This window comes from Anser anser (genome assembly GCF_964211835.1).
Source record: "Anser anser genome assembly, chromosome: 5".
NCBI lineage: Eukaryota > Metazoa > Chordata > Aves > Anseriformes > Anatidae > Anser > Anser anser.
In genome coordinates this window covers 35,691,753-35,710,802 of record NC_139725.1, presented here as the reverse complement: position 1 = coordinate 35,710,802, position 19,050 = coordinate 35,691,753, and the positions used below count along the sequence as shown (strand labels likewise).

At 47.0% G+C, this 19,050-nt stretch overlaps 2 protein-coding genes across 3 annotated transcripts in view; both read left to right on the top strand.

Moving 5' to 3' along the window:
* BAHD1 (bromo adjacent homology domain containing 1) overlaps positions 1–12,842 on the top strand; it is a 62,219-nt gene extending 49,377 nt beyond the window's left edge. For both annotated transcript variants that reach the window (XM_083836715.1, XM_083836714.1), the window contains 6 exons: positions 207–280; positions 4,975–5,127; positions 6,448–8,825; positions 9,394–9,548; positions 10,679–10,908; positions 11,803–12,842. The gene's annotated coding sequence lies outside the window, so the exon portion shown is untranslated. The remainder of the gene's footprint in view (positions 1–206; positions 281–4,974; positions 5,128–6,447; positions 8,826–9,393; positions 9,549–10,678; positions 10,909–11,802) is intronic.
* On the top strand, positions 969–3,275 carry CHST14 (carbohydrate sulfotransferase 14). The gene has a single exon (XM_083836716.1). It carries the CDS (start codon positions 1,135–1,137, stop codon positions 2,212–2,214), a length of 1,080 nt encoding a protein of 359 aa, XP_083692842.1. The 5' UTR covers positions 969–1,134; the 3' UTR covers positions 2,215–3,275.
* Positions 12,843–19,050: the final 6,208 nt, after the last annotated feature.

Below are 19,050 nucleotides of genomic sequence, written 5' to 3'. Positions count from 1 at the left end.
TGTCTAGTTTAGCATTTACCTGCTGTTCAGGCTGCCTACCTGGCTCCAACTACAAGCCTCTGGTTACAGCTTGTTGCTGCTCTTAGGGTTTGCTTTAGGCGGAGGTGGTGTGAGGAGAACTTCAGCTCGAGTCATTCAGACAATCTAAAGAGCAAGGCTTGGGGGAAATACCTATATATTTAGAAATATTTTTCTTTGCCTTCCAGGTGGTGGCACAGCTGTCCTTGGCTTAGACTCCCCTCTGTGCACAGCGCCCAAGAAGCTGCAGAGAGCTCGCAAGGTAATTTAAATCACTTTCTCTTCCACTTCCAATGCTGAAACCATGCAATAAAATGTTAACGGGTTAAACAAAACATGTCATAACTAATTAATAGTAGTCTGTCTTAATGAAGTATTGGGGAAAATGCAGATTATAGCTGTCTAATTAAAGCCTGTATCATGCTGCAGAATGACTAAATACAAGCGTGGAAGCACTGGGAGTCAAAAGGTGCAGCTTCAGACTCGGTGTGTTTAAAACCCACTCTTTGCAACTCAGTTATTGTTACAGGAGCAAGAAGTGTGTGTGCAGGTGGGGTCTGGGTGCAGAAAACGCAGCACTGAAGCACTGAAGCCTCCTCTGGGCTACGAGCACCCTTCAAATCTGTCCTGTAATCCGGAACCAAGGCCGGGGATGGTTTATTTTCTTAAATGTAATACTTATTGTGGGGAGAGGAGAACGTGGCATGTTCGTTCACCCTAATAACTGCGCCTGCCCTGAGTGACTGAGGAACGCGGCGGGAGCTGCAGCCCTGACTGGAAACGCGGCGGCAGGCGGCTCCGGGCTCCCTTCCCTCACGGAGACGCCTGAAGGGGCCGAGGGACACCCTCCGAAGCTCCCTTCCCACTCCCCCGTGACGGAGAGAAGGAGGCAGGCACTGAGACAAGGGGAAACGATGAGAGCGGGGCGGGGACGCCGCGAAATGGCCGCCGCCTCCGCCGGCCCCCTGCCCGCCCCGCGCGGCCGTCACTGCCGGCGGCTGCCCCGCCTCACCCCCTTCCCCGGTGCCGGCGGCCGGGAGCCGGCATCCAACTCCCCCCTTACCCGGGCATGAGGCTCGGAGGCTGAGGCGGCGTTGGCCCGGCTCTTTCGAGGCCATGTTCCCCCGGTCCCCTTTCTCCGGGGAGTTGAGGCGGGCTCCCGCCTCGGCCTGCAGCCGGTCCCGTTTGCGGGCCGGCGGCACGGTGCTGCTGCCCTCCATGTTGATGTTCGGCGTGATCCTGGCCTCCAGCGGGCTGCTGCTGATGATCGAGAAGGGCATCCTGGCCGAGGTGAAGCCGCCCCCGCTGCACCCTCCGGCGGGGGAGCTCGTCCGGAGGGTGGGCGGCAGGGAGGTCCCTGGCGACCTCGACCGTGAGGTGCTGCGGGACATCCGCAACCGCACCATCCGCTCGGTCTGCGGGCAGCGGGCCATGCCCCACAGCGTCTGGGAGCTGCCGGCCGGCCAGCGGCGGACGGTGCTCCGTCACCTCCTGGTCAGCGACAAGTACCGCTTTCTGTACTGCTACGTCCCCAAGGTGGCCTGCTCCAACTGGAAGCGCATCCTGAAGGTGCTAGATGGAGCGCTGGAGAGCGTCGACGTCAAGCTCAAGATGGACCACAAGAGCGACCTGGTGTTCCTGGGGGACATGAAGCCGGACGAGATCAACTACCGCCTGAAGAACTATTACAAGTTCATCTTTGTGCGAAACCCCGCGGAGAGGCTGCTGTCGGCCTACAGGAATAAGTTTGGGGAGATCAAGGAGTACCAGCTGAAGTACGGGGTGGAGATTGTCAGGAGGTACCGGAAAAACGGGGGCAAGTCGGCAGGCGATGACGTGACCTTCTCCGAGTTTCTCCGCTACCTGCTGGATGAGGATGTGGAAAAGATGAACGAGCACTGGATGCCCATCTACAACCTGTGCCAGCCCTGCGCCGTCAGGTACGACTTCATCGGCTCCTATGAGCGGCTGAATGAGGACGCAAACCATGTCCTTGAGAAAGTTCAGGCACCTTCCTTTATCCGCTTCCCAGAAAGGCAGTCGTGGTACAAGCCCGTGACAGCAGAAACACTTCATTACTACCTATGCAACACCCAACAAAAGCTGATAAAAGAGCTGCTACCAAAATATATCCTGGATTTTTCCCTCTTTGCCTATCCCCTTCCAAACATAACCAGCGAATTCTGTAGGCAATGAGTTTTTTGTTTCAGGATCTGGCAGAAATTCTGCCTACGCTGGCAAGGATTTGCTAAGACGGCCATTGCTACAAATAATGTGTTGCTGCAGGGCCTGTGAAACACTCTTCTATGCATAATTTCCTAATTTTATACTTTTAAAACACTCTTTATATAATTTTATATATTGCCTTTTCTACTAAGAATACTTTTTGTATTGTTCCAATTTTAATGTGTACATATGCCGCTGACTTGAGCACAATAGCTTTTGTAAATCTATTTTGCTTCAAATTCTTTTTATGGCACGGCATGGAAATCTTTTGTAAGGAAGTCAAGAAAATTGATATATTTTAAATATTCTTCCTCCTTTTTTTGTGTTTACTACTACATAGTGTGCGGCTGACTCACAATCATAACTTAAAATAGTGGTTGATGCGCTGAAAGTTAGCGCTGTTAAAACTGGTCTCAGGTTAGACTAGAGGTAGTTCTTCAAGTATGAATAGAAAAATAGTCCTTTAAAATACGGCTTTATTTCTTCTTTATTTTCTCATCTATAGATGGTTAAGCGAGGCTGGTTTTTTTTGTTGTTTTTTTTTTTTTCCTGTGACGGCAGTAGTATTTGTATTTTTTCTTTTAATTACTAATAATTGAAACAAAACTAGTGATAATAAAAAGAGTGTGACATGATATGAAAATGCAAGTTATTTACCCAGCATAACATTATCAGATGCAGCATCAAGCCCTAACAATTTGCTCTTCTCTTTCTCTTTAAGCTAAAGATCTGATAAGGTCAAAAGCCATCATGGCTGTTATGACAGGAAAAAAAAAAAAATCCAAAATGTGCATGCTCACAGCCTCAGTGGGTACCTGTGTGTCCACATGCATTGCAAACCACCATGGACAAACACTTTCTCCAGCCACATTTCGAACAATTGGAGGATTAGTTCTTTTCTGATGTGCACACCATTTTTGTAGCTTTTTGTATTTAATTATGACTGTTAAATTGTAAAAGTTTGGGACATAATGTACAGTGCTGTTTTGGGGGCTGTGTCCTCCTTTTTAATAAAATTTTTATATGAACGACTCTATTGCTTTGTGCTTTTCCTTCGATGTTAATGTTTATTTGAATTCTTGTGAGAGGCCTTCTTCCCCTTATGCTAAGCGTTAAAAGTAGGACAAATAGGCAATTCCTGCCTGGAATAATTTCTGTTATAAGTGTCAGAGCAGTGGTAACCAGTGGAGAAGGAAATGCATCCAAGCCGAACAGCAAAACAGTTGGACGACGCAGGCAATTGGATAAAAAGCAGCAGTCAGCAGCAAAATAGGCACCTAATTGCAGTGGTGTTGATACAAAGCAGCGCAGATGGATTACAGATACAAAAGGGACTTGGTGGTTTCCTGGGATTAATCTCAAGAAAGTGACAGAAAAAAAAATAAGTTTTTCTCTCTCTCTCTCTCTTCTTTTTTTTTTCTTTTTTTTTTGATAAGATTTCCAAAATTGTCTGGAAGAAGGGCATGGAGCCCCATTCAACTGAACTCAAGGTGGAGGGATGGAAAATCCTGCCTAGGGCATAGCCTTAAATGACAATAGATTCACTGCATCTATGAACGCACACGGTGAAATTGCCGCCTCCTTCTGCTCAAGTCAATAGCAGGGCAGTTTGAGTTTACTGAGCTCAGTGATTTTTACTTCTGATGGGATCAGGGTTGTGTATGAGAGCAATGAGTGCTACGCTCATGGGCTTCAGCTCCTGGCTTCATCCTTACTTCTGCATCCTGTGCCTTTCAAAAAATGGGTTAGAAATGGGCTTTGCTCTCTTTGTGCCAGGTCTGTGTGGCTAAAACTCTTGCCTGCCCCTGGTGATTTTGGTGATGGTGCAGGAATATTTGGGGCCCAGCACTGGAAACAGCTGATTCATCTGGATCTGCCTTGTTCTCCAGCCAAACACACCAGATATCAGCTGGGAATCAGATTTTATTTTGTTTTGTGATACAGATGCCAGTGATGGGATGGTCTGTGTTTTAATTAAATCTTCTTAATTAATCTTAATCTAAACCTTCAGGTCTTTCTAACTGGGAATAAGCTGGTTAGACTTTACTGTCTTTGTGTCAATGAGGCTGAGGGAATGTTTCCTACTTGTTCAGAAACTGGGTTTTTATTAAATGCTTATTTCTCAGAAATTTGAAAAGTTTGTGCTGCCTGTTTATCTGCTGCACCTTCTGTTCTCCACATTAATTTTTTAGTCTCTTGCCCCCTTAATCTCATTTATTGCACACAGACGGATTTTGCTTTTCATGGATTCTGCACTTATGTGCTCACTGGATGTCATTTATTGCCTTTTTCTCTCTAAATAAAAGCAGACAGCCTTTTCCCAGTTCCTTGTACCCTTCTTTAAGGAAGGCTTGAACGTGAGCAAAACCCACAAAACCTCATAGCTTGAGCAAAAATTTGTCCTATACCTGGCAAAGTGTGGAAAAGTCTTCCCAAAAGCCATGGCAGGGGGGGATTTTGTCGTTTGCCTCTACACCCCATTCCTCTTCCTCGGTCAGGGTCACGTCTTTGCTTTTCTTATCTGTCTTTGATTTTCTTACCTCGCTGTGGCAAGTCAGCCACTTGTAAGCTGGTGAATGCAAGTATGAAAAATCAATTGGGTTCCCATTAGTGATACTTCATTTTATCCGTGGCTAAAAATACAATTTCCTGAGAAACCTTTCAGCTGAGTAGGAAGGGAGGAAAAAGGAAAAGAAACTCATCTCTTATCAGCTCTATTATTTCTTTTAGTCAAGTGTTTCTCTGGCATGGAATAAATCCGGAGCAAATTCCAGAGCTGACATTGTCTACTGGAGGTAAGAGACATGGAGCAGGATCCAGCCCTCCTCCTGGGGACCTGGGGAAACTGAAAGCAGAGAGGAGAAGGACTTCAGAGCAGCTCAGGTACGCACTGGGAGGAGGTAACCATGAAGTTAGAAGCTGTCTTGGTTTGATCAAACCGTATTTAACAGTTCTCCTTTCTGATCTATTCCAGTTTGGCAGCTCCTTTTCCACTTTTCCATCTCCATTCTTGCAGTCACCAAGCAGAATAAAAAGATGATCTGTTCTCTTTTGATTTATTATTTATGAAGCCTCGACACTAGATGGGATGCCCCAAGCTTCCCCAGCTGAACAGCTGAAGGTTTTAGCACTGGGGTGTTGGCACTGCATTTTTCTCTGTTGCTTTTCCTAACTTCATGTCAAAATCATCGCCCGGACCATGCCACTCTCATATTTTCTCTACAGAAACATGCAAGGATACCTGGAGACACTCCGGTAGCTTAATTCCATCTAATTATATGGAGACCTTCTGACAATGTCCCTCTAGATTACTACAGTGAGATTTTATTTTAATTTGCCATTAATCCCTTCTTACGTTAAAAGAAGGTTACCTTAAAAAAGAAGCATTTTGTGTTCTCAGTTTTTTCCATTTGTGCGTGCTGGTTTATTCTTCCTTCCCTGGTGACTCTTGGACCTACCAATTTCTACCAAATCTAAGAAAAGAATATGTTGTACTGATCCTTTCATCTCTTGCAGCTCCCGTGGTTGTAGTTGGGGGGGGCTACAGAAAGGAGTCGAGTGCTTTACCCCCATGTGAGTGCTGGTCATGACCCAGCCCTAACGCTTCTCTTTCCCCCAAATCAATGCCTGTACGACATCCAGAGCTCCCTGTGGCATGGAGTGATGCTTTTTGCACAGAGGAATACTTCCAGAGTGTTTTATGAGGATTTAATTGATCATGTAAGAAACGCAATGATCAGAGAAGGCAACAGATGAAGAGCCTGATGAAGAGCAGGGAAAACTCGTTTTTTTAAGGTCAAGTTCCCGTGGTTTGTGCTAACAGATACCTACTTCATGCCATGGTTTGTTAGCAGACATAGTTATGCTTGGTGCATGTTTGGTCCTGGACTGCTTGCTAGCAACAGTTGTGTCTGATTCCTGCCTGGGATACATTTATATATTTTATTAAATCTATATATCCCTCATAATACATATATATATATAATGATGTGGGATTTTGTGCTGGAGAGAGGGCAAGGGCATAAAATCTCTTCTCTTTCTCTTTCTCTCTCTCTCTCTCTCTCTCTCTCTCTCTTTCTCTTCTCTTCTCTTCTCTTCTCTTCTCTTCTCTTCTCTTCTCTTCTCTTCTCTTCTCTTCTCTTCTCTTCTCTTCTCTTCTCTTCTCTTCTCTTCTCTTCTCTTCTCTTCTCTCTTTTTCCTCAGGGATTTACTGATCCAGTATCAGAAGCTAAATGTCCATCAGTGCTCAGTGTGTCATCTTCCACACAGTCCTGCGTGCTCGTGTCTTTCCAGTTCACTGGCATCTCTTTTAGCCGAAAGCATGAAATCACAAAGAATTCCCTGTTCACACAGGCAAGTGTTTGTGCTGTGCTAATTTCGACTGTCTCTCTCTCCACGTTAGGAATTCATTATGGTCAAGATGGTGTGTCTATGTACATGCCTAAACCAGCATCATGTTCCCTGCACAAAGAACTAAAAATAGGTAACTGCAACCTGCCGTTATGATTTTGTTGTATCAGTTTGCTGGGTTATTTCTCATAGCTCGTGCTACACTTGAGACAGATTCACTCGCTCGTGGACCAGGTCTGATTTAGGTGATCCTCCTGTGAAATGAGACTCGTGCATCCACTTGCTTCGTGGAAGAAGACCTTGGTTTCTGCAGCGGTGTGAGCATGGCAGCTCTGAGTGCTCACAGAAGGAACGACCGTGGGCACATGGTGAGAAGGTCCCTGCTTGCCAGGGGTTAAACAGCTGGGAGGTGTGGAAAATCCATCCCTGCTCTGTGTTGTCTTGTTTAAATCATAACGGCGTGTCAGCGAGCCAACATCTTAAATAATTTCCATATTGCACCGGGACTACAGGAATGGGAATAAGCGAGCCATTTGAGTTTAACATGCAGGGCTGCTGGTTTGTTTTCCCCTTTGGAGAAGGGAGCAGGACAGGTCACGATCCCTTATTGTTTCAAAAAATAGTTTTACGTATTGCCTCATTTACCAATTCCAATGTTAGGAGGTCTGGAAAGCCTCATCTCAGCATACCTAACACCCGAGGGGCTGGCTGTTGGCAGTGCGATGCGAGGAGCGTTCGTCGAAGCTCGGGGACTTCACACCAGGCAGAAGAAACCGCTTGGACCCGGACAACTTGGGAGGGAGCATCAGCATCGCAGAGCCAGTGCTGGTGACAAGGAGCACTCCCTGAGCTGGCGTTTGGCATCTGCAGCCTGGGCTCTCTGAATTTCTAAAGCAGGTTCATTGCAGCCAGCCACTCGTGGAAAGAACAGGGTTTTAAGCATGGTCCCTCTGGGCTCCACAGCTGAGCTCTGGTGCGTGCGTCAGATTTTTTCCTCTTTCCTGTGGGCTTTTTCCTATTGCTTTTGCAGAAATAAATAACTTCCTTGCCAGGCACTGGTGCTGAAGTAAGTGCATTAACGCTGCCAGTCGCCTCGCTGGCTGCTAGCCATAACCCCGTATCTAACGGGAATAAAGCTCTCCGGAGCACGGCGGGAGCAAGCAGCACCGCGGACGCTTGTTTCGATGTCTGCACAAGGTGTAAAACCAGCTTTGCTTCTCCTCCTCTTTGTTTCAAACCTTTTATATTATTATTTTATTATGGGGGAGAATCTCTGCAGACAGTTCCTCTTGCTTTTAGGTGGGATTTCTTTTTTTCTTGCGGGAGTGCGATCATCCTCAGGAGGTTTCTTTCATTTTGAAAATTCTGAAAGAAAATGTATTTAACGGGCCGTTGTGTATAATGAGGCCAAGATTTACTGGTGGAGGCAGTACTCTGCACATACCCCTCGGGGTTCATCCATAGTGCTTACAGTCACGTGTCTTACTTCTGAGGGTCCAAGCTATATTGAAAGAGCCCCTATAATCTGATTCCCTACGCGAATATCGAGGACTCCCACCTATACCCTTGTGAGGGAATTTTTGCCTGTGGTTTTAGAGGAGCTTGTTCGGTTGCACACAGTTTGGTAGTAGAGAGCAGAGCTCAGGTCAAACAGAGCGGGGTCATTTTCTGAAGTTTTTGGTTCCAGCTTCATGAGAAGGGTTCTTCTGATGAGATTTTTGCTTTTGGGATGCTGCTGAACAGAGCAGAGCAAAGCTCCTTGGATCAAAATCTAGCCCAAACCTCATAGCCAGTGACTGGGAGGTAAACAGAGCTGGTAAAATCTTTTGCAAACGTTGACTTTAAGGCACTACAAAAATACAACAAGCTATTAAAACAAAACTGTAGCCTTACCTTTTTCTGGTTCATGCCAATTCCAGTGTGAATACTAGCATTGCATTGTCCGGAGTGTAACTGCCCTTTCTTCTGCTTTCTTTCTGCAGGTGGATGCTAGAATTTTATTGCAGGTCTGCTTTTAGGTGCAAGGCGTAGTGTCTGTGTGCAACAGCAAGCTGAAAATCTGTAGAAAACCACAGTGGGTTTTTTGTTGGTTGGTTCATTTTTCTTTTCTGTATCTCAGGAATAACTTCAACAGTGATGTTTCCGTGCTGTCTGTGAGAATGCACCCAAAATGGCTGGTCCTGTGTCCAGGGGATCTTGAAAAGCCCCTGTCCAGGGGCTCTCGAAAAGAGGTAAACACCCCTGCCTGATTTTTTGCTTAACCCACACAGAGCATGCCCTGCCTTGCCCTCTTGCAATGCGAGGCCAGATGGTGGCAAAACAGCTACAGATAAAAGCAATGAATTCACAAGGTGCTGACGTGGACTTCATACTGTCTTGAAAGCCATGCGTCTTTCCTGTTTTGCCTTTGCTAAGATCAAGGTGCTTAGGGAAAAAAATAAAAAATAAAAATAAAAAATGGATGTGGGTTTGAAAACTCAGCTGGATTTTTCCAAAACGAGTGCCCTGTGAGACAGGGGTTTCCTTGCAGCGTGGTGTACACACACACACACGCCCCAGCAGCCGCCTGAGTCATGGAAGGGTTTATTCAGCAAAGGAAAAAAAAGCACTTCATCCAGTGAAAACATCGCAGAGGCTTTTACAGCCCTTTTGTGGGTAACGATAGCAGCAAAGGTTTGCCAAGGCAGCGGGGCTCTGCCAGCCCCACAAAACTCCCAGAAAAGGACAGCGAAGCCATTGTTGAAAGCATTATGAAAGGTTGTGGGTAAAGTGAGATATTCAAAGCTGTCCTTTTTTCAGCTGCCAGCCCCGCTTGCTTGTCCCCTCCTCACCAGTGAGGAGGCTGCCTCCAGTCCCAGCTCTGTCCTAGGTTTTGTTGGGAGACAACAAGAACGCAGCTTCTGCTAAAGGAGGTGGACACAACGGGATGCTGCTGGCTCTAGGCTGCTGCAAGAGTAAGTGGCAATGAAAAAAAGTGAATGCACAAGCACAAAATGCTTCTTGTTTAGTTTGCTACTTTTCCTAATGAACAACCATTTTATTTTGACAGAAGGTTGGCTTTGATGTTATCATCTTTTGGAAGAAATACCCATCTTACTGTAGGAAGCAGGGCAAAGCTGCTTTGGGTGAGACCTTTGGGGACAGCGATGAGGCCAATGGGATCCTTTAGATTTGCAGGGGGTTTACAGGACTCCAGTTAGCAAAGGAGCCAGGTATGGGCTGGTGTCCCCATATTCCAGCAAGGAGCTAGGGAAGGCAGGACGGCAAATCACAAAAATATTTATAATTTATCAGCAGTAAAAAGCTCGTGCTAGGCAGAAGCAGTTGTTAAAAAATAATAATAAAAAAAAAATCTCCAGTCCGAGCCCTGACTAAAGCTGGTTTCCATGGAAATAATGGAAGTTGCATCATCTTCACACCTTGCTGGCCACACAATTTCCATGGGAGCCCGTGGGTCCCCAGGTGAGGAGAAACTGGCTCAGAGCCGGAACAGCAGTGGGCTCAGAGAGCTCTGATATGTTTAATCTTGGCAATTGGCCCTTTGGCCGAAAGCCACCGCAAATGGAGGTATCTGAAACATCAGAACTGTGTGGAAGGGCGTTGAACAAGCCTCGTCTGATCTCCCTCTGTCTTTAGCTCCACTGACTTCAGCAGAATCACCCTAAGGTGCAGATTTATTCCTGATTTATTCCAGATTGAAAAGGCTTGAATCAGTTCGTTCATTCAAAAGCCGCCCCGATCAGGTTAATGAAAAATCTGCCCAACAACACTTTCATTCTTTGAGAAGTTATTTGAAGCAGTTGGAAAGGACAGTTTCGTGGCTAAAACTCTTGCTTGCTGCTGCTCGGTGCCCATCCATTGAGTTTGATGGTAGACTAAACAATGAGGTGTTGCCCTTGCTTTCTCATTGAGTCAGAGCAATGCTAAAAATTAGCAAAGAGGATACCAAAATGTTTATCTTGTTTCTGGGAGTGACTACCCAAGCAAATCATGCATGCTGAAATCATTGTGAGTGCAAGAATTTCCAAGAGCAGCCACGGGATGCTCAGGATTTGTGCCTTAGAGGGAGCTTGGTCTTCTGCAGGTTGGCAGCAGAAAAGAAATTCATCCTTGTTTCAGTCGAGGTGTGAATTTGGGATGCAACAGGGATGTAGCTCTCAGACCAGAGCTCAGAGAACTGCATTTTAATCTGAAGGCTTCTGTCATTCAAAAGCAACATATTTACATCAGTGCTGGCTTGGGCTGCAAGCATCAGATTACGGCATCCAGGAAAATTGGGAATGTGCCATTGCCAAGCACAAAGAGAAGAGTTGGGTAAGTAACATGCTTACGGATCATTTTACTATATCAGCTCTCAAAAATGTGACTTTGGGGGGAAAAAGATAATACGTGGTGCTGCTGCTCCCTTTTAACTTCATGCACAAGGAATTAGAGGGTTTGGCTTTGCTGCAGGCTGTGGTCAGGCTTCGAGCAGCATGCCTCTACCTCCAATGTTTAGTTGTTGGAAGGGTTGCACCTTTTCATGGCCTTGTGAATGCAAAGAACGGAAAAAAAAGAAAAAAAAAAAAAAAAAAAAAAGCTCTTTCATCTTCTGTGGTGTTCCTGAAGGTGGAGAGGGAACAGGAATCGGGGCTCCGGTCATAATGGAAAATGCAGAGTGGCATGAAGCCATGCCTCTCCTTGATGCCAGAAGGAAGACATTAACAATGTCCCCATGGAGAAAAAGGAAAGGAGAGGTGCTGAGGTCTGAGAGAGAAAACTGTGCCCTGGTAGTGCCATGGAGAGAAGTGAGGATTCACACTGTGTGCAGACTTCCTATATACTCCCAGTATATGGGAGTATAGGAAACTGTATAGGTATATAGGAAGCATTAAACTGCTTTTTTGGCCATCTGTGAATGGAATAGCAAGCTCACAGCAAGAAAGGAAGGGTGGTAGGTTTTTTGTTTGTTTGCTGTTTTTTTTAAATTCCCACAGTTAAAATCATGCCCACTGTTCCTTGCAGCTCGTTTTGATGGCCTGCTGGCCATCATTGATCAACATTTGGGTATCAGCGGCCAAACGAGGCAATTAGGAAAGAGCAGGAGTGTAAAAGCTGCAGCTTTCTCCCGGCCACGAATAGTAGCAGGCAGCTGATGGAGAAAGGTCTTGCTTCCCAGCGAACGAGGTCTGAAGAGGTTGCTCTTAATTATCTTCTTGCTCCCAGCAGGAGAGATCAGTGCAGCCCCATGTGCAATGCTCGTTTAGGAAGAATCGCATCGACTCCTGCAAGGCCCTTAGTGAAGGGGTTTTAATCAAGGCTGGAAGGGGACTTCAGAGATCCGGCATCGTGCAGGTCAGGCTTGAGGGGTCCCAGGGGCAGGTCTGATTCAGCTCTTCAGAAAACACAGTGATTTCTTTCCAATTCTTCAGACGAGAAAGAAATAGAAACGTATTTAAACAACCAAACTTCCACTGATCCTCTTGAAATGAAGCTGGACTGAAGGGACTTCTGCAGGATGGACACGTCTGTGGCTGTCCACCACATGGTTGCTTTGCTGGCACTGTCTGCAGCTTGTCCTCGCTGAGGACCCGCTCCCTCAAAGAGCTTGTCCACATGGCCTCAGGGCAGATTTTGGCTAAGAGCTCCGCTGATGGATGAGCATCACGATCGGGCTGATTTGTAAGAAAACAAGACAGACTTTAGCAGCTGCTCGCTTCGGCAGATACGCCTCTGGCATGCACACATGGAATGGATTTGGGAGGAAAGATGTCATTTTTGTGACCCCGCTTTCCTGAATGCAGTCCTGGCTTTGCAGACAAAATAAGCGCCGTGGCAGGGTCCCCAGGCACGGCTCCAGCCCAAAGCTGCAAGTTAGCACAGATCTGCTCTCTCTCAACGGGATTTACCCATCACCTTCCACTTCCTAGCAGGAGTCACCGCCAGGAGTGCAGTGAAGGAGGACGTGTCGATGCAGCCTTCTCTCAAAGGCAGACTGAAAAAGCGGTAAAAGAAAACACACATCTAGAACCAGAGGAGAGGGAGGACAGCATCGTGCTAAAAATCCACTTCCCTGCTCATTGGCATCCTGCCGCTGGCCAGCCCCCAGGTTTTCTGCCAGTTGGGTGTGAAAAAAAGTAGGTGGGTTTCTTGGGGATGCTGCCGTCGTGCTCCCAGCACCCAGGGTGCCCAGCGTTACTGCCCAGGGGTTTTGTAGGTTTTCCCCAGGAAGCATTTTGTAGGGCAACCCCATGTGAGGGGTGAGACAGGCTCTGCCAACCTCCTTAACCCCTGGGTTTTCTCTTCTCCTTACTACCTGTTAGAAAAATAGACAGGATGGGGATTTTTTCCATCCCTCCAAACTTCCCTGGTGCTGACAGCGCGTGCTTTATGTTAGAGCCCCATTCAGCAAATCGCTTCCGTATGCAACCATGGCGTCACAGGCTATTAAAAAGAATAATAGAGAAGCAACCGTGGGAAAAGGGCTGTAATATTTTCGACTCTCCTGGTGAGATTGCAACTCGGATGAGTGATGAGCCAGGCAGTAGTGAGCCATGAGCAGTGCCCTCATTCTTTTTCTCATTGTATAGGCACATCCCTGCCTGTAGGCAGGTTTTTTAATGGTTTAATCCCGGGGTGTTCTGCAGCACCAAACAGCTCTTTTCTCCTTTCTCATTGCAATGTGGATGTGTGGCAACCCTGAGATCACCATCACGGATGTGAACAGCTGCTCAGCACAGGGTAACTCCAATCCACAGCTCCCAGACGCTGCATTTCTCCCCAAAATCAAGCCCATAAATCACTGCAGCTCGATCCCAGCATGTCTGTCCGCTGCTGTTGGATTTCTGTGTTTCATCATCGGCTGCTAGCAAGCACCTCCTGCACGGTCACTTTGCTGAAGTCTCAGCCAAAAATTTCCGTTTACCCTTAAGCTACACACTGGGTCTGCAGAGCTTACAGGGCAGCTGGACCCGATAGATCTGGAAAGCTGGAGCAGCACCCAAAGTTTTCACAAAGAGTTTTCCTAGAGCTTGAGCAGAAATTTAAGGCAGCCCGTGGTATTTCAGCTATAAATCAGCTCTGTGCCAGTTAGGCTGCAGAAAGGCATGGGATGATGACACCCAGCGTTTGTGCGTGTGTTTTGACTGCAGCCTGATGAGAAAAATAAATAATAATAACAAAAAAAGAATCAATGCGTATACCAGGAAAAGTATTTGGCAACTAAAGCAAAACACTGCTTGGAGCTATTTGCATCTGACTAAGCATGGGTTTCAAACACACACAAGCAGACCCAGTGCTCGTAAAGCTTGGCAGCTTTTAGGAAAAAAAAAAAAAAAAAAAAAAGAGAGATTTGTGCACAGAAGGGTGATATCTGCCCATGCACTAAAGGCAGCTGTTTGTCCTGGTAGAGATTCCAGGGTGTGAGAAATGGAAAAAAAAGATCAGCCTGCCTATGTCATGCTATTGTATGTCATCTGTGCAAAAAGCCCTGGTTAAAAGCATGCTAAGGGTCCCCCAGGTGGCATTTTTGGCTTGTAGTGGATGCAAATGGCTGTAGCTGGTTAAGTACAGTGCGTACTGGATAGCAAGTTTCCAGACCCCCCAGAACAGGCATATATTGGGATCCCTCTTCTTTTTTGCTTCTCTTTTCCTGTTTTATCTCTTGCAAAATTATCCTTTGCCTCTCCACTGGCTGGAGTCGAAGCCAACCATCAGGCTCAAGAGCTGCGAGTTGGTGAGGGGCTTTGGGGAAAAAACAGGCAGTTCCTGTCCTTAGCAGTGCCTGTCTGGGAAAACCCAGAAAGCCATGGGTATTTGGTTAATAGTTTGTTGTTGTTATTGTTTGTCAAGAGTGGGATTTCTTTTTATTTCCTCTCATTTTAAGCCTACGACAGTAAGAGCCGAGCTGCCCATCCACCTTCTCCATGCCATGCCTTCTCCATGCCTTACAGCAAAGGTCCCGGACTGCGAGATACAAAGCACGTCGATGGACCTGAGTTGCTTCCCGCTTCGAGTATGCATACCTTCAAAATCATTTTCTGTACCTCAGCCAGCACCCAGAGAGCCCAGGATCTCCAGGCCAGGCTCTTTTAAGGAAAAAAAAAATCAGTTAATGTTTGTAGATGGCATATATCAGAGTAGCATCCCAGTAAATGCTATTAGCAAGTGGTTTTTGGGTCCTTTCACCCATGCAGAGACCAGACCCTCACCCCTGAGATGGTGATCCCTGGAGGGGTTTATCCAGAGAAACAGGGCAAAAAAAATGGCATTTTTGCAGTTGGAAGCTCAGTTTGAAGAAATTTTTGTGTTGTTCCTGTGGCATTTTAATCTCTCATGCAAACAAGTCCTGCTCTTCTTGTAGCAGCCGAAAGGGTCCGTGGTGGATGGGGTGTCTGGGACTCAAAGGAAGTTGTTAGTGGGATTGGTATCCAAAACTGAAATCCCATGTCATCGCATATGCAGCTTTGTTGTACCCGACCTCCTCTCCGTCTCTTCTGCAAAAAGGAAAAAAGGTAATCTTCTGCATTTGCCTGTAAAGCTGTGTGAGTTGGCTTCCTTTTCTCCTGGGTGGAAAAAAAAAAAAAAAAAGGCCAAAAAAAAAAAAGCACCTTTGTTTTTTATAACTTCCAAAGAGCCTTTTCCTGCCAGCCCAAAACACAGAATTAGAGATGAGAGATTGTATTTTCCCTTCACTTTTAGCACAGCTTGGTGTGATTTCGCTTGCGGAGCCTGAGCCAAGAAGCCGGGGGAATTTGCTTTGTACCTCCCCAAAGTGCCAGCCTGAGCCGTGAAACCTCGCTGTGCAGCAGGAGCAAACCAAAGCAAAACAGCAGCACCGTGCTGATTCACCTTCCTCCTCCGTGCAAAAATTTTTTGAAATGGGAAATAACGGGGCGCTTTGGCGCTGAATCACCTCCTTCTCCTCCTCTGGAAGTGCCAGGGCTGTGTTTCCCCCCAGTCAAACACATGGGGGCTGGAGGCTTGGAAATGTGCTTGCAGGATCATATTTATTGCTATTTCTCTGTTGGGTATGATCAGGTAAGGAGGAAATTTTGGAAAATAGGAATATGCTAAAAAGAGCAGCAACACAAACACCCCCCATGACAACTTTTCTGAAACTGTGACTGATGCTTAATAGTTGTTTTTTTTTTTTAAGATGTCAGAATTATAAATTGAAAAGTAAAGCATAAATGGCTAAATAGTATGGCAGGCATGGGCCCTGCTTTTCTGACAGCAAAGGAGCAGAACTGAGGTAATCCAGGCCCATTTGCAAAACAGCAGCTCAACCCACGGAAAGGGCTGGGTAGGTGAAAAATGTTGAACAAAAGTTTGAAATATAAAACATGAAAATACAGTAAATGCACTTAAACATCTGGATCCTCGCGCTCCTCACTCAGAAAGCTTCCAGGTGCTCACTGGCAAGTCCAAGTGGGTCCTAAGCTGATGAGAGCCCCGCCAGGAGCAAGTCTGGCCTGGGAGAAAATAAAGTTTTTCTGCCTTAGCAGAGGTTGCAGGGAGGCACTTTGGGGCTGCGGGTCTTCCAGCAAGCCTCCTGCCATAGTGAGCAGCACTAAAAATAATAATAATAATAAAGCAATAGCAAGAGGTAGCCCTGCCTCTTATTTTAATGAATCTTTTGGGGTGTTTTTGCTGCTGCTGGGGAGATGCAGCGTGCCCCCCCCGGCCCCGTGTGGGGCTGTGAAGCCGTGGTGGCAGGGCGTGACAGTTCCCACGTCCTCTTGGTCTTGAAATTCGTCACCCAACGGCTTTCTGCTGCCCTTTGTGCCACTGCAGTTCCTCCTGCTGTCGCTGCAGCAGCTCTCACACAGCAAAGCGACCTCCCAGACTTTTAAATTGCAGCTAAACTTTTCGTTTTTTACCAACAAAAAGCAAATTGGAGACAAACACTCCTGCATCGGGATATGAAGTCCTTTGCCCTAAAACCATTTTGCACCATGCTCAGCGTGAGCTGGGGAGCTGCACAGCCCAGGGGTTGCTTTTTCCCCCTCTTAAAGCTCCAATTTCTCAGCATTAATGTGGCCTCCCCCTGACTCTGCAATATTGGAGCTGCCCGGTGGAGTTTCCTATTCCAGAGGCTTTCCCTGCGGCAAATAATTTCTCTCCCATCCCTCCTCCTTTCCCCTTTGCCGGTGATGATGGTTAAAGGCATTGGGATGTGAATAAAGGGAGGAGATGGGGCTGCTGGTGGGAACACGAGACGGAGAGCAGCAGTGGGATCATCCCCTGAAATAAAACTTGCAGGGGAAGTAAGAGAGGAAACCGGGGATATTTTAAGGCTGTTGTCTGCTCGGAAACACCCTGCTGCCATCCCCTGCGGGCCTGGAGGATTTGGACCACATGAGATTGTGTGTAATTAGTGCCTCCTTGCGTTCTGGTTATTAGCTCGGGTAATTTTGAGCCGTCTTGAGGCTGTAGGTGAATGCTTAAAGCACCTCGCTACTGGTCACAAATATACTTCACGTGCAATGGATCCAGGTACCAAAAACATTCTGCATCCAGCCCCCACTGCTGTTTCCAAAAAATTTGCCGCATGTTTCACCGGGGTTACTTCTTACCGGGTCTCCTACATGCCTTCCTGGGATTGCTTTCAGTTTCGTCAAGTCACTGCTCGTTTTATCAGGGCTGCCTTGGGTTTTACTGCAATCGCTGCGTGTTTTGATGGGGTGCTTGCATGTGTTTTCAGAATTATTGCGTATTTTGCCAAAGCCACTGCACATTTTACCAGGCCACTGCCTGTTTCACTGGGATCACTGCATATTTTGCTGGGGTTGTTGCATGTTTTACTGGGACTGCTGCACATTTTGTATCTTTTACCAGCTTGCTTGGAAGGATCACACCATGCTTTGCCAGAGTCATTGCTTACTTCATCAGGATTTTTGCACTTTTTTTTAGAATCACTGAACGTTTTACTGGGCTTGCTCCATACTTTACCAGCCTGCTGCATGCCCTGCCTGGTTTGCTGAGTGTTTTAGCTGCAGGTATTTCCATATCTACTGGATTTTTTACCACGCCACTGCACGTTTTGCCAAATCGCTGTGCTTTTCCCAAGCCGTTTCCCGCGGATGCTGCGCACACCATCCCAACCTCCTCCCTGACCCCCCGGTGCCCCGATCTGCAAATGTGTTTAAAACAAACCCGAATCCCCCCCGCAGCCTCCGAATTGCTGAACGTGAGGCTGTGCTATCACATTATTTTTTCCCAGCGTTCGCGGAGCGCCGTGGCCCCGGCAGGGGGGCTCTGCCAGCTGCTCCCTCCCGAACATGCAGCCCCGGAGGGCTCGACAACATTTCCCAGCCCACAGGGATTGCTGGCAGGAAGCAATCTGGCAAACAACATGTTTAGAGGAGACTGATGTCTCGGAGCCGCTGAACCATTTAATTGCCAATAAATACAGCCCACATGTAAATAATTACGGAGACCCGGAAAACTCTGTCGTCTTCTCTGAATGGAAGGAGCTGGAAGCCTGAAAACTCCCCACGGCAAGTAGATGAATGAAGATTTCTTGTTAATATGTGAGCAAAGAGCATCAGAAAGCCTGCCCGGGTATCTGCTGGTGTCGCTTTTGTAGAGTGATGGTCCCTGCTGGGGTGAAAAGGGTGAGGTTGTGCCCATGGATGCGTTTGTGGGAATAAATCTTCAAAATTCATCCTTTTCCACCCATGGCCAGGTCATGCTTTTTCCAGGCTCTTGTTACATCCCATCAGGATTATCGCAATACCCTTTTTTTCATATTTATTGGGATAAATGTATCTCAGCCCCAAACTTTGGACATTTGTAAGTATCATGTGCACACTGCCAACAAATACAGCTGCCTTTTTCCTCCTTTTTCAGGACAGTTAAGAAAGCATTACCGGTGCTGGGCGGCTGGTGAGCTGACACCACCGCTTGTCACGTCCACGCTGCTCTTGCATTGATCTCATCCATCTTTTAGTTACTCTTAAATCTGACCTGGTTGGGCTGGCTGCAAGGAAGCAAGCTGGACTTTGACAGCTCTGGGGCTCAATTCTTTTTCCTTGTCTGTATGTGTCAGGATGGGACCGTGACTATTGCCCCTAGTTTGTACCAGGATCACTGCTTGTGTTACCATCCTTCAACCAGCAGCTTGTGCATCCCAGGGGGATCTCCATCCCCTAAGGTAACTCTGGAGGGTGCTTTCGTCAAACTTGACCTCTTTTCCCATGAGCTCGCCCTATCCAGCAAGACAGCTGTGCCCGTGCATCTCCACCATGGGGACGTCCTTGCTCCGGCCTCGTTCCTCCTCGCTGCTTGCTCTGGAGGTCTGCTGGGGACGGGGAACTATTCCTTACCAAACAGGGATGGATGTCACCGAATTCTGGGTGGTTACAAGAGACAGGGACACCTGAAAGGGCCCTCCGAAGTCTTCAACAACAGAAGAAATAGGGACTCCAGAGCACATCTGGACAGGTTTGGATGCACAGAGCTGAGCTGAGGCCA

What these genes read in the sequence shown, in the direction of transcription:
- CHST14 (XM_083836716.1), top strand. Translation starts at nt 1,135, where the DNA reads ATGTTCCCCCGGTCCCCTTTCTCCGGGGAGTTGAGGCGGGCTCCCGCC.